General features: G+C 34.8%; 3 protein-coding genes across 4 annotated transcripts; 1 reads left to right on the top strand and 2 right to left on the bottom strand.

Annotated features, from left to right (window-relative positions):
• Positions 1–3,624: 3,624 nt before the first annotated feature.
• LOC149740544 (mitochondrial ornithine transporter 1-like) lies at positions 3,625–6,614 on the top strand. Its single transcript, XM_089872013.1, has 6 exons — positions 3,625–3,864; positions 4,137–4,392; positions 4,722–4,859; positions 5,225–5,397; positions 5,602–5,760; positions 6,270–6,614. Exons 1-6 carry the CDS (start codon positions 3,816–3,818, stop codon positions 6,404–6,406), a joined length of 912 nt encoding a protein of 303 aa, XP_089728139.1. The 5' UTR covers positions 3,625–3,815; the 3' UTR covers positions 6,407–6,614.
• On the bottom strand, positions 6,529–9,488 carry LOC149740543 (spermine oxidase-like). Of its 2 annotated transcripts, none has more exons than XM_089872006.1 (6): positions 9,341–9,488; positions 8,527–8,635; positions 7,840–8,469; positions 7,531–7,708; positions 7,256–7,349; positions 6,529–7,002 (listed from the first exon to the last, which is right to left on the bottom strand). In XM_089872006.1, exons 1-6 carry the CDS (start codon positions 9,486–9,488, stop codon positions 6,722–6,724), a joined length of 1,440 nt encoding a protein of 479 aa, XP_089728132.1. In that variant the 3' UTR covers positions 6,529–6,721. The 2 variants fall into 2 exon arrangements, with proteins under 2 accessions (XP_089728132.1, XP_089728133.1); XM_089872007.1 differs by having other exon boundaries at positions 8,527–8,632.
• Positions 9,489–10,519: 1,031 nt separating this feature from the next.
• On the bottom strand, positions 10,520–13,001 carry LOC149740542 (spermine oxidase-like). Its single transcript, XM_089872008.1, has 6 exons — positions 12,784–13,001; positions 12,526–12,634; positions 11,841–12,455; positions 11,408–11,585; positions 11,155–11,248; positions 10,520–10,981 (listed from the first exon to the last, which is right to left on the bottom strand). The coding sequence occupies exons 1-6, from the start codon at positions 12,929–12,931 to the stop codon at positions 10,701–10,703; spliced, it is 1,425 nt and encodes a 474-aa protein (XP_089728134.1). The 5' UTR covers positions 12,932–13,001; the 3' UTR covers positions 10,520–10,700.
• Positions 13,002–13,092: the final 91 nt, after the last annotated feature.

Genomic DNA, 13,092 nt, shown 5'->3' with positions numbered 1-13,092 from the left:
GGAAAACCGCGAATTTTACCCCAAAAAGTGCTCATGTTCAAATCGTCCTGTTAGGAATTCTGTAACTTTTAAATGCAAAAGGACAACGGATTCTAGTAAAGTGAATGTATCTCTCTGATTTAAAAAAATAAAATCGCGCCCCCATCGTAACGATTTTTTTTAAATCGAGTCAACATTATTACCGAAAACCGCAAATTTTACCCCAAAAAGTGCTCATATTCAAATCGTCCTGCTAGGAATTCTGTAACTTTTAAATGCAAAAGGACAACGGATCTTGGTAAAGTGAATATATCTCTTTGATTTAAAAAAATAAAATCGCGCGCCCATCGTAACGATTTTTTTTAAATCGAGTCAACATTATTACCGAAAACCGCGAATTTTACCCCAAAAAGTGCTCATATTCAAATCGTCCTGCTAGGAATTCTGTAACTTTTAAATGCAAAAGGACAACGGATCTTGGTAAAGTGAATGTATCTCTTTGATTTAAAAAAATAAAATCGCGCCCCCATCGTAACGATTTTTTTTAAATCGAGTCAACATTATTACCGAAAACCGCGAAATTTACCCCAAAAAGTGCTCATATTCAAATCGTCCTGCTAGGAATTCTGTAACTTTTAAATGCAAAAGGACAACGGATTCTAGTAAAGTGAATGTATCTCTTTGATTTAAAAAAATAAAATCGCGCCCCCATCGTAACGATTTTTTTTAAATCGAGTCAACATTATTACCGAAAACCGCAAATTTTACCCCAAAAGGTGCTCATGTTCAAATCGTCCTGCTAGGAAATCTGTAACTTTTAAATGCAAAAGGACAACGGATCTTGGTAAAGTGAAAGTATCTCTTTGATTTAAAAAAATAAAATCGCGCCCCCATCGTAACGATTTTTTTCAAAATCGAGTCAACATTATTACTTCACTGGTCAATCAACTAATTTGTTTAATTAGCCAAACGGGATGTGAAACCTAAAATCACGAATGACGAAGTAGTAGTTAAAACAACTTAATCAAACTTAGAGCAAACATAGGGTCTGATTTTAATGATGTGTTTTAGTTCATATTTGGCAGGTGTCACTAAATATAGAATAACTTACCAGTACCAAAACGTTTTAGATTGACAGTTTCACTGTATTTGTAAGTATTAGTAAACTCCCTCATTCTGTTCGCTTTAATAAGCGCCTTATTGCTCTGCACAGAATTAGCTAAGATAATTAGGGTATGAGTGATAGTGGCGCACCCGGGGGGGGGAGGTTAACGCAGGGCAGACATACGTAAGGCGATGGCTAACAGTGCGTTTTTGGGTACTTAAACCTAATTCCAGATAAAACACAGGAAGGTCTTGAGCGATTCGCAAAACAGAGAAAAAATTTGCGGTTTTCGGTAATAATGTTGACTCGATTTAAAAAAAATCGTTACGATGGGGGCGCGATTTTATTTTTTTAAATCAAAGAGATACATTCACTTTACCAAGATCCGTTGTCCTTTTGCATTTAAAAGTTACAGATTTCCTAGCAGGACGATTTGAACATGAGCACTTTTTGGGGTAAAATTTGCGGTTTTCGGTAATAATGTTGACTCGATTTAAAAAAAATCGTTACGATGGGGGCGCGATTTTATTTTTTTAAATCAAAGAGATACATTCACTCTACTAGAATCCGTTGTCCTTTTGCATTTAAAAGTTACAGATTTCCTAACAGGACGGTTTGAACATGAGCACTTTTTGGGGTAAAATTCGCGGTTTTCGGTAATAATGTTGACTCGATTTAAAAAAAATCGTTACGATGGGGGCGCGATTTTATTTTTTTAAATCAGAGAGATACATTCACTTTACCAAGATCCGTTGTCCTTTTGCATTTAAAAGTTACAGAATTCCTAGCAGGACGATTTGAATATGAGCACTTTTTGGGGTAAAAGTCGCGGTTTTCGGTAATAATGTTGACTCGATTTAAAAAAAATCGTTACGATGGGGGCGCGATTTTATTTTTTTAAATCAAAGAGATACATTCACTTTACCAAGATCCGTTGTCCTTTTGCATTTAAAAGTTACAGAATTCCTAGCAGGACGATTTGAATATGAGCACTTTTTGGGGTAAAATTTGCGGTTTTCGGTAATAATGTTGACTCGATTTAAAAAAAATCGTTACGATGGGGGCGCGATTTTATTTTTTTAAATCAAAGAGATACTTTCACTTTACCAAGATCCGTTGTCCTTTTGCATTTAAAAGTTACAGATTTCCTAACAGGACGGTTTGAACATGAGCACTTTTTGGGGTAAAATTTGCGGTTTTCGGTAATAATGTTGACTCGATTTAAAAAAAATCGTTACGATGGGGGCGCGATTTTATTTTTTTAAATCAAAGAGATACATTCACTCTACTAGAATCCGTTGTCCTTTTGCATTTAAAAGTTACAGATTTCCTAACAGGACGGTTTGAACATGAGCACTTTTTGGGGTAAAATTCGCGGTTTTCGGTAATAATGTTGACTCGATTTAAAAAAAATCGTTACGATGGGGGCGCGATTTTATTTTTTTAAATCAAAGAGATACATTCACTTTACCAAGATCCGTTGTCCTTTTGCATTTTAAAGTTACAGATTTCCTAACAGGACGGTTTGAACATGAGCACTTTTTGGGGTAAAATTCGCGGTTTTCGGTAATAATGTTGACTCGATTTAAAAAAAATCGTTACGATGGGGGCGCGATTTTATTTTTTTAAATCAAAGAGATACATTCACTTTACCAAGATCCGTTGTCCTTTTGCATTTAAAAGTTACAGAATTCCTAGCAGGACGATTTGAATATGAGCACTTTTTGGGGTAAAATTTGCGGTTTTCCGTAATAATGTTGACTCGATTTAAAAAAAATCGTTACGATGGGGGCGCGATTTTATTTTTTTAAATCAGAGAGATACATTCACTCTACTAGAATCCGTTGTCCTTTTGCATTTAAAAGTTACAGAATTCCTAGCAGGACGATTTGAACATGAGCACTTTTTGGGGTAAAATTCGCGGTTTTCGGTAATAATGTTGACTCGATTTAAAAAAAATCGTTACGATGGGGGCGCGATTTTAATTTTTTAAATTAAAGAGATACATTCACTTTACCAAGATCCGTTGTCCTTTTGCATTTAAAAGTTACAGATTTCCTAGCAGGACGATTTGAACATGAGCACTTTTTGGGGTAAAATTTGCGGTTTTCGGTAATAATGTTGACTCGATTTAAAAAAAAATCGTTACGATGGGGGCGCGATTTTATTTTTTTAAATCAGAGAGATACATTCACTCTACTAGAATCCGTTGACCTTTTGCACAGATTTCCTAGCAGGACGATTTGAGTATGAGCACTTTTTGGGGTAAAATTTGCGGTTTCCGTTAATAATGTTGACTCGATTTTAAAGAAAATTGCTTTTACCCTTTTTATTTTACAAGAATTCGTTATATTTTTGCAAATAAAATGACGGGACATCTTTTAAAATCATAAAAATAAGTTCTTATTTATACCCTGCTCTAAATATTTTATTGACTTTGCCGGCAACACTGCGCCTTTAACGTCACTTTTCTGTTAGCGTAATTCTAGCAGAATTCTGGCAGGATTTTAGTGGTTAATCATATCTATAGCAACTATGAAGAACGTTTTATGCTTTTGGTATATATATATATCGGTGCTGTTGTTATTAAACTATATATGATAAAATATAGATTGTATACCTTATCTACTAACTTTGGCATACAAGTCTATGTCTGTAGCGTTGTTTAAACTTCTGTGTATTGTGTGTTTTGCCTTATAAATGTACACTGTGGCAGCTAAAAGAACTGAAAATGAATGCAGCTAAAGAACTTATCACGAACTTTGTGGCTGGATGTGCTGGTTAGTTCAGGTGTATGTGACACAATTTTTACTTCACTTTTCATACCAGCTGTTGTATCTATATACATTTGATAGGCTATGGCTATACCATTTATCAAATTGCTAGTGTATTCAATTATTTTGACATGTTCACAGCACAAATCATTTAAATATATTTCTATACATAGTTCTATATATACTATGTTACCACCATGTTATTGAATGCCTGACTTATGTAAGATAAAGATTTTAAGTAAACCATTCCTTGAATTTTAATTTGTTTTTAACTTCAGGTGGAACGGCATGCGTGTACTGTGGTCAGCCACTGGACACAGTAAAAGTAAAATTGCAGACGTTTCCCTCACTGTACAAAAGCGCATTAGATTGTTTTCGATCAACTCTTAAAAACGAAGGCATCCAGGGACTTTATAAAGGATCTGTGCCCGCTTTACTATGCAATGTTTCAGAAAATGCAGTGTTATTTGTTGCACTTGGTTACATGAAGAACGTGATTGGTGCAGTTGTTCACAAGCATCCTGAACAGCTAAGGTGATTAGTTGTTTAGGTAAACTAGTTATGATCACTGAGGTTTCGTCAATTACCATAGCTGTTTGTTCAAGTACTCCTACAATGGTAGCAGCATAAAAGGCCAATCCTGGTGCTTTTTGTTTATGTAGAAAGAAAGCGGTGCTCTTAGCATTGTTGCACTGGTAATAATTTTATGCCCAAAATGTCTTTAATTTTCCTACATGTAGACTGTGTCAGTTTTGATAGTTTTTTTATACATTTTTTATATGTATTTACTTTTTTTATATACGTTTACTGGTTTACATCTCTTTGTTCGGAAGTTTTATGCAGTTCTTTTTTTGTTCTTGCAGTAACCTTGAGAATGCTTCGGCTGGAAGTTTGGCGTCTATATTTTCTGCTATGGTGGTTTGTCCAACAGAACTCATTAAGTGTAGGATGCAAGCTATGGCAGAACTGCAAGCTACAGGCAAAGTGGAAGCACAGAGGATGTATGGTCCCGGTATTCCTAGCTATATTTTCCAGCTTATACCTAACACTTTAAAACTATCAATTTTAATCTACTTATAATTGTTAAGGTGGCTGTACACAGTATCCAGAATTCGTCCATTTTGTCTGTTTTGTCCGGATTTCGCTACCGCATGCGGAATTGGACACGGGTTTGCATACGACTTCGCAAGCGAATTCGCATGCCGGATACTGTGTACAGCCACCTTTAGAGGATATGAAGCTACTGGTTAATAGAAGTTAGGAGTTGTTGGTCTAAAACTAAAGATTTGTCAAAATTGATATGACATAGAACAATACAACAATTTTTTATTTGAGATTTTTAAAATAAGACCCTCACATCACACAGAGGTCCATGGGGTGTACTTCGGTCAATGATTAAAACAAATGGGATATTGTCTCCATTCCAAGGGCTGACAAGCACTTGGCTGAGGGAGATGCCGGGTTATTTCTTATTCTTCTATGGTTATGAGTTCACAAGGGGAGCACTTGCTTCTAAAGGACAGAGTAAAGATGATTTAGGTAAAAATAAGTTTAACTTTAATGTTTATAGACGGTGTTGGATTAAATGATCCTTTTTATTGTTTCTGTTTTTATATTAAATTTTGTTGTTGAACATATATATGTTTGTCAGTGTGTGTAGAAAAAATGTCTTTATATACAGTTTTAATAGTAAGGGTTTAATTTTTGGAGTCTAGCAAATTATGAGAAAAAAAAATTTCACAGAGGCTTGGAAGACTGTTATAGCTGGTGGCACTGCAGGGTTGTTACTGTGGACCGCCATTTTTCCAATTGATGTGGTAAAGTCTCGTATACAAGTTCTATCAGCTGGTGGGACACAATATGGTTTTACACGAACACTTAGGGTTATTGTTCGTACTGAAGGTTAGAATATGCTATGAATGAATGAATAAATTTAATTTATTTAACTTTATCACTTGTGTATGTGATTTTTTTAATAGTTTTTCATTTTTTTGTAATGTATGGCTGGCAGTTTAGACAACCTATTAGGGACCTAGGGACCACTGGGTTGGGAAAAATAATATTAAGTGTATTGCTTAAAACACACATGCCCACAATAGTAGCAGTATCAAGCCTCTAACCAGCAAACTTTAGGCTAGTCAAACTTCATGGCAAATTATGAAGGGGAAACCTTACTTTCATATTATAGTTGCACTTTTGCAAGTAGAATCATTTTTTGAAAGAATCCTATTTGTGTTGGTCATTTCACCCTGTGAAAATCTGCCCCTGGTTGAACTTTAATTACAGTTACAGATGTTAGTCTAACACATGTAGCTATGAATAGAGTCTTTGTCAAGTTACACAAAGGCATTATACGTAACACTATATAATGTCAATGTCACATAACGTTGGTAATACAATACTTTCCTTAGGTGTTGGTGCTTTATATAGTGGTTTGTTTCCAACAATTGTAAGAACTTATCCAGCAAATGGTGCTTTGTTTTTGGCTTATGAATGGGCAAGAAAAAACTTTGGCAATGCTATAGGATTGGAATCTTCAACATTTTAGTTACGTTCTTATTTCTTAGATCAATCTTTCTTAGGCATTATATATTTTACTTCTAATTTCCCCCATGTGCAAGTTTTGGTTGAATTTACCTAACCTAGTATTACATATGTAATGCTCATATGCAGGTTTTAATGAAATTTATTAAATATATGAAACAGTGTTTAAATAATAAAGGTGCTCCGCAAATAAAGTCAATTGTACCATCAAAGTCACTTGATAACAGCAGTTGAGAATCTTTTCCTAGAACAATTATGTGTAGTATTAAAAAAAATGGATGAACTATTTAAATAGATTGAAAGTATATGGGGAATGCGATTAAATAGATGGGATCTTGTAACCCATTCCAATTATTCGTTCTGCTTCTCTTTTTCCGCTCTCATAAGCTCCATGTACAGTGGAGAATAACGTAGGATGTGTTGCTTCACCAGCGAACAGAATTTGAGGTTTTTCATTATTATCGCCGGCCACAGGATCCGCTAAAACAGTATTATCTTCAGCATTTGAATTCACTGCTGCATAGCTGTATGAACCAAGTGAGAAGGGGTCAGAGTGCCAACGTGTAACATAAATGGCATCTGCCTTGGAAATTTCTTTACCTGCATCAAGCAAAGTACGTTTACCTTTTATGTATAGTTACAGTTTAATAGTTGACATATATAAATATTAAATCTATTCTTTAAAATTCCAATTCACATCCCATTAAAACAGCACATATAAAAAATGATTTTACAGTAACAGTCGTAAGGGCCTTCTGAGTTACTGTAGTAGGTGACCAAATCAAAAAACATCCAACTTTTATGTTTCCTTATGGCTAAAACATTTCATAAATATAAAGAATAACATTAGTACCAAAATACTTTCTGAAGAGATCAGTGCAAACATTTGTGATTTCTTCATCTAACATCCGCTCGAGTTTAAGGGCGTTATCACCGCATACCCAACCCTGTTTATATAGAATTTAATTTATCAAATCAGAAATCTGTCTTGTTTGTTTAAAATTATAAAATACTTCATAAATGAGCGAAAAACAATTTAGTTTTTTTTCCTTAACATAAATATAAAACTTGAAAAATTTCCACTCCAACTTTTTTTAGTGCATGCTAATTCCTTATGCAGCATGTTACCACCAAAAAAGACTTTCCAGTTTTAGTATCTTGAAAAACATCAAAATTAATAATTTGAATTCCAAATTTGTTTCCACTCTCTAAATCGTCCCACAAAAGATGTATTGTCATCACATCATCCTCCCAAAACTTTTCTTCGTAATATAAGATTACTTTGTTCACAATACCAAAGCCAATGCTGAAAATAACAAGCCACAAAGATAAATTGTTTGTAACAGTCATAAGTTAATACCTAAAAAAAACAACAAATGTTCTATGGCATATAACCAATCTACAGGTCGATACTTGTAAACCAATAAAAAAAGAAACCTGTTAATAACTGAAGCTTTACTTTTCGGCAGTGGAGGATTGAACATAGTTTCATGTAACTTCTTTAAACAACCAAGTGGTAAAGTGACAATAACATGGTCTGACTCAACCTTCCGACTTTCACCATTTAGTGAATACGAAACCACCACCTTGCTTTCTGATGTGTAACTTTTGTTTGGAATGTTCCATTCTATAGTGGTGACTACAGAATTAAGTTGAATGCTCTTATTAGGGATAATTTCGGCAACAGCATTCACCACTTGTGCATATCCGTCATCAAATGTGTAATTTCCACCTTCTAGCTCTAGGTATTTGTTAAAATTTGGTAGACTGACTTGGGCCAATGAACTACAGCCATCAATTAAGCATTCATGATTATGCAAGCATTTGAATAATTTTTTAAGCAGCCTTTTTTCAGTGGTGGTATGTCCAGCGTATACCTTTATCCATTCATTCTTTAAGTATGAAAGAACATCACAAGAAAGTGGCAGCTCTTTATGCTCTTTGTCAAGCAACTTCTTTAGAAGAACTTTAAAATATTCCAATCCTTTAATAATCACATTTTGCTCATGTGGCGTGAGGCTTCCCTTTGTAGAAAAAAACTTCCATTTGTGAAAAGGAAAACTACAACTAATTAAAACAATTTAGTGTTGGCAAGATCATATAAATGACATCCATTTGCCTTACCCTGATGAAGTCATTTGAATTTTGTTAGATTGTATAACATTTCCCAATGGGTTGTTCTTGTCACCATGCAACCACTGAGCACCTTCTTCAAACCTAAACTTCATGTCTTCTTCAAAAAAGAACATTTATTAATCACAGAACATTGTTTCATTATTTTTGTATGCGTGAAACTAATTTAAACTCCCGTTGGGGGTAAGGTCAGTCTTTATAATGAATGGTCAGTTTCATACACGTATGTAAGTTTGGCTTTGATTTATTTATTTTTTGTGAGGCTGACAGTTTAAACAATCACAAGCCATCTATAATCTGTAGCCAGCACATGCTTAAACGGCTAGGCCACCATTTCCAGCCACTCGATCTGTCAAAACAGCGGGTTTATATGGGAATTTGGGGGGACGCGGGTTAGTAAGATAAGGAATCCATACAACGATGTCTGTATCAAAAATTACCATTTAAAAATGGGTACGCATTGTAAACGCTACTCTTTCACCGTACATCATACCTTATAAACATTTATTTTAATTAAAACACATTGTAATTGATTACTTCATGTTTATTTTTGGTCTAACTTAGTCGATCGTTGAGGTAAAGGGTTAATTCATATTATGCCTGTTAGTGTAATACGTGCACACTGTACAGAGCTTTGTTCTCTTGTTATTTATAATCACTAATTTACAATCTGTAAACATAGCCTACATTGGCGGCAGGTGAACTACTTGATATTTTGATAACACTGACTTCTTACCAGAGATAAGCGTTTGCTTCTCGTCACGTCGGCATGTGATAATAATTACGCAACAATATTAGTAAATACCTCTTTTAACTGTATTAATTCGACCGCCTATTCTATCTCTTGCTTCAAGAATGGTGATGTCCGTGAACCCTTTCTTGTATAAAGTTTGAGCAGCTGATAAACCGCTTATGCCAGCACCAACGATAGTGATGGAAGGAATTGAAGACATGTTGCGATATAAAGGAAGAAATCAACGAAAAGAAAACATTCGATGTGTTTGCTGTCTATTCGTCAGGCTATACTTGACTTTTTAACCTCGTATTAACGTAGTGATTCACCAGCACTAAGCTTAATATATCCTTTATTGGACAGCACAACAATAAAATGAGACGACGAAAAACACGATTTACGTGGCATAAATCATGCACAAGAAAAAGGGGCTTACTGCGTATTGTGCGTAACCCAATCCTGTGTTCACGCGTGACGATAGGCCTGGAGGGAACAAACATTTTCTAAGCTTACACCAACGTAGCTTACACATAACACCATAGTACAAGTACCCTTTTAAGAGAGTGCTGAACCAAGCTGGCACACAGACCAACTGGAAAACGCTACACGACTTAACGATTAAAACATACACACAATTAACGGTGTGTTATTTATTAAAAAGTGGTTTGCTTAAACTAAAGTACAAAATGACAGAAAACCCTAAATCTCTTGGTGTATTTAAGCAAATACGACAAAAACAACTGTTAAAAACAGTCGTTATAACACGGGTGTTCATACACCTCAGCTTACGAGTTATATATCATGTACATATGTACGGTGGGGAAAGATGGGACACTTTTTCCTTCCTTTTCTCGTTCTATTTGGTAGTAAACATATGTGAATGTAACGTACTTTACCCTCGCGTGGATTTTTTTTATCGATGGCTAACAAATCAGACAACCCACCACCACTCGGTTAGAGGCAATGATTGTCACACGAATTAAGCTTCGCATTAGGTGCTCCTGAAGCGACTCAGCCGCGAAGCATGCAAACGAGAGAAGCGCTAAATCGGTATTCCCCTTGCGTTGTTCAAACCAACTCGCGTCACTTGCTTCGCGTTTTGTATAAACCGGCCTTTAGGATTAAACACGCAAGTGGCCATGTAAAGCCTTTTTAACAGTCTTTCCTCTTTAGTGAAAGCAGTAAGTCGAAAACGTATTGTAAACCTTAATTGATTGAAGTTATTCACCTAACATAGTAATAGGCTTGTAATCCCCAGAAACTTATTTAATATACTGATACAGTGTTTCAACAATAAATGTGCTCCGCAAATAAAGTCATTTGTATCATCAAAGTCACTTGATAACAGAACCTTTTTTGAGTACAATTATGTGGGGTATTTAAAAAAATGGATGAACTATTTAAATAGATTGAAAGTAATTAAGGAATGCGATTAAATAGATGGGATCTTGTAACCCATTCCAATTATTCGTTCTGCTTCTCTTTTTCCGCTCTCATAAGCTCCATGTACAGTGGAGAAGAACGTAGGATGTGTTGCTTCACCAGCGAACAGAATTTGAGGTTTTTCATTATTATCGCCGACCACAGGCTCCGCTAAAACAGTATTATCTTCAGCATTTGAATTCACTGCTGCATAGCTGTATGAACCAAGTGAGAAGGGGTCAGAGTGCCAACGTGTGACATAAATGGCATCTGGTCTGGAAACTTCTTTACCTGCATCAAGCAAAGTACTTTAACCCTTTGCATATAGTAAAACCTTAATTGTTAACATTTAAATTGTAATAAATTGATTCTTAGAAAAGAACATAAAACTTTAAATTTGTTCCTAATTTTGGGTTGCCTAATGATTCAAAATTATTCTATGAATTTAGAAATAACAGTATTACCAAAACATTTTCTAAAGAGATCAGTGCAAACATCTGAGATTTCTTCATCTGACATTCGCTCGAGTTTAACAGCATTATCACCACTTGCCCAACCCTGTTTAAAGAAGGTTTAATTTAACTAATTAAATCAAAAAATTGTTTTTTTAAGTTAAATTACAATATAAGAAATATATTAACCAGAACAATGCTTTATCTTAAAATATATAATTTGCAATCCTAGTCCAGCATGCTAATTCCTCATGCAGCACATTACCACCAAATACGACTTTCCACTCCTTGCATCTTGTAAAACATGGAAATTAACAATTTGGATCCCAAATTTGTTTCCGTCATTCAATTCATCCCACAGAAGATTCATTACCATCACATCATCCTCCCAAAACTGTTCTTCATAATATAAGATCACCTTGTTCAGAATCCCAAAGCCAATGCTGAGAAACAAGCAAAGAAAAATTGTTCAAAAGGATTTGTATTACAAAAAAATTGGGTATTAGAATAGTTTTCGATTCTTAAAATTTGAAATTTTTATAGAACAACATTAATATAACAAACATAAATCAGTAGAGCTCTGTGTACAGAAAAACAGAAATACCTTTTCTACTTTGTTTTTCGGTCAGAAAGTATAACCAAGCAAGAGATAGACATTTTACTGTTACTAAATCAAAAAAAAGTTAAAAAGTTTAAACCTGTTAATAACTGAAGCTTTACTTATAGGCAGTGGAGGATTGAACATAGTTTCATGTAACTTCTTTAAACAACCAAGTGGTAAAGTGACAATAACATGGTCCGACTCAACCCAATGACTTTCACCATTTAGTGAATACCAAACCACCACCTTGCTTTCTGATGTGTAACTTTTGTTTGGAATGTTCCATTCTATTGTGGTGACTACAGAATTGAGTTGAATGTTCTTAGAAGGGATAATTTCGGCAACAGCATTCACCACTAGCGCAAACCCATCGTCAAATGTATAATTTCCACCTTCTAGCTCTAGGTATTTGTTGTAATTTGGTAGACTGACTTGTGCCAATGTACTACAGCCATCAAGTAAGCATTCCTGATTATGCAAGCATTTGAATAATTTTTCAAGCAGCCTTTTTTCAACAGGGGTATGTCCAGCATATATCTTCATCCATTCATTCTTCAAGTATGAAAGAACATCACAAGAAAGTGGCAGCTCTTTATGCTCTTTGTCAAGCAACTTCTTTAGAAGAACTTTAAAATATTCCAATCCTTTATAAATCACATTTTGCTCATGTGGCGTGAGGCTTCCGTTTGTGGAAAAAAACTTTGTGCATTCTCTTTTTTTTTAAATAAAAACAATTTAGAATCAGCAAGACTGTATAAACTATAATTAATTAGATCCATTACCCTGATAAAGTCTTTCTAATTTTGTTAGATTGTATAAAATTTTCCAATGGGTTGTTCCTGTCACCATGCAACCACTGAGCACCTTCTTCGATTTGAAACTTAAATTCCCCTTAAAAAAGGACATTTTTTTATTACAGATATGAACACAACAATTTTTGATTATAGATCAATAAATAAAAGAAATTTATTTACCCTGGCGTTGCGAGACAAGGTACGTTGTAACCCAGAGAATATTTACAGAATAATGTTAGTAAATACCTTTTTTAACTGTATTAATTCGACCGCCTATTCTATCTCTTGCTTCAAGAATGGTGATGTCAGTGAATCCGTTTTTGTATAAAGTTTGAGCAGCTGATAAACCGCTTATGCCAGCACCAATGATAGTGATGGAAGGAATTGAAGACATGTTACGCCGTTACGGTATAAGCTAAGAAGTCAACGAAAAAAAAAACATCAGATGTGTTTGAAGTGGTCAAATTATGTTTGCTTTCTACACGTCGGCTGCGGAAATTTTAAACCTCGTGTTAATGTCCACTCGAACCCAGCTTAACAAATAATTGACCATTT

The sequence above is a fragment of the Ciona robusta genome, chromosome 2 (genome assembly GCF_009617815.1).
Source record: "Ciona robusta chromosome 2, ASM961781v2".
NCBI classification, from domain to species: Eukaryota; Metazoa; Chordata; class Ascidiacea; order Phlebobranchia; family Cionidae; genus Ciona; species Ciona robusta.
This window is presented reverse-complemented; position numbering and strand designations above follow the sequence as displayed.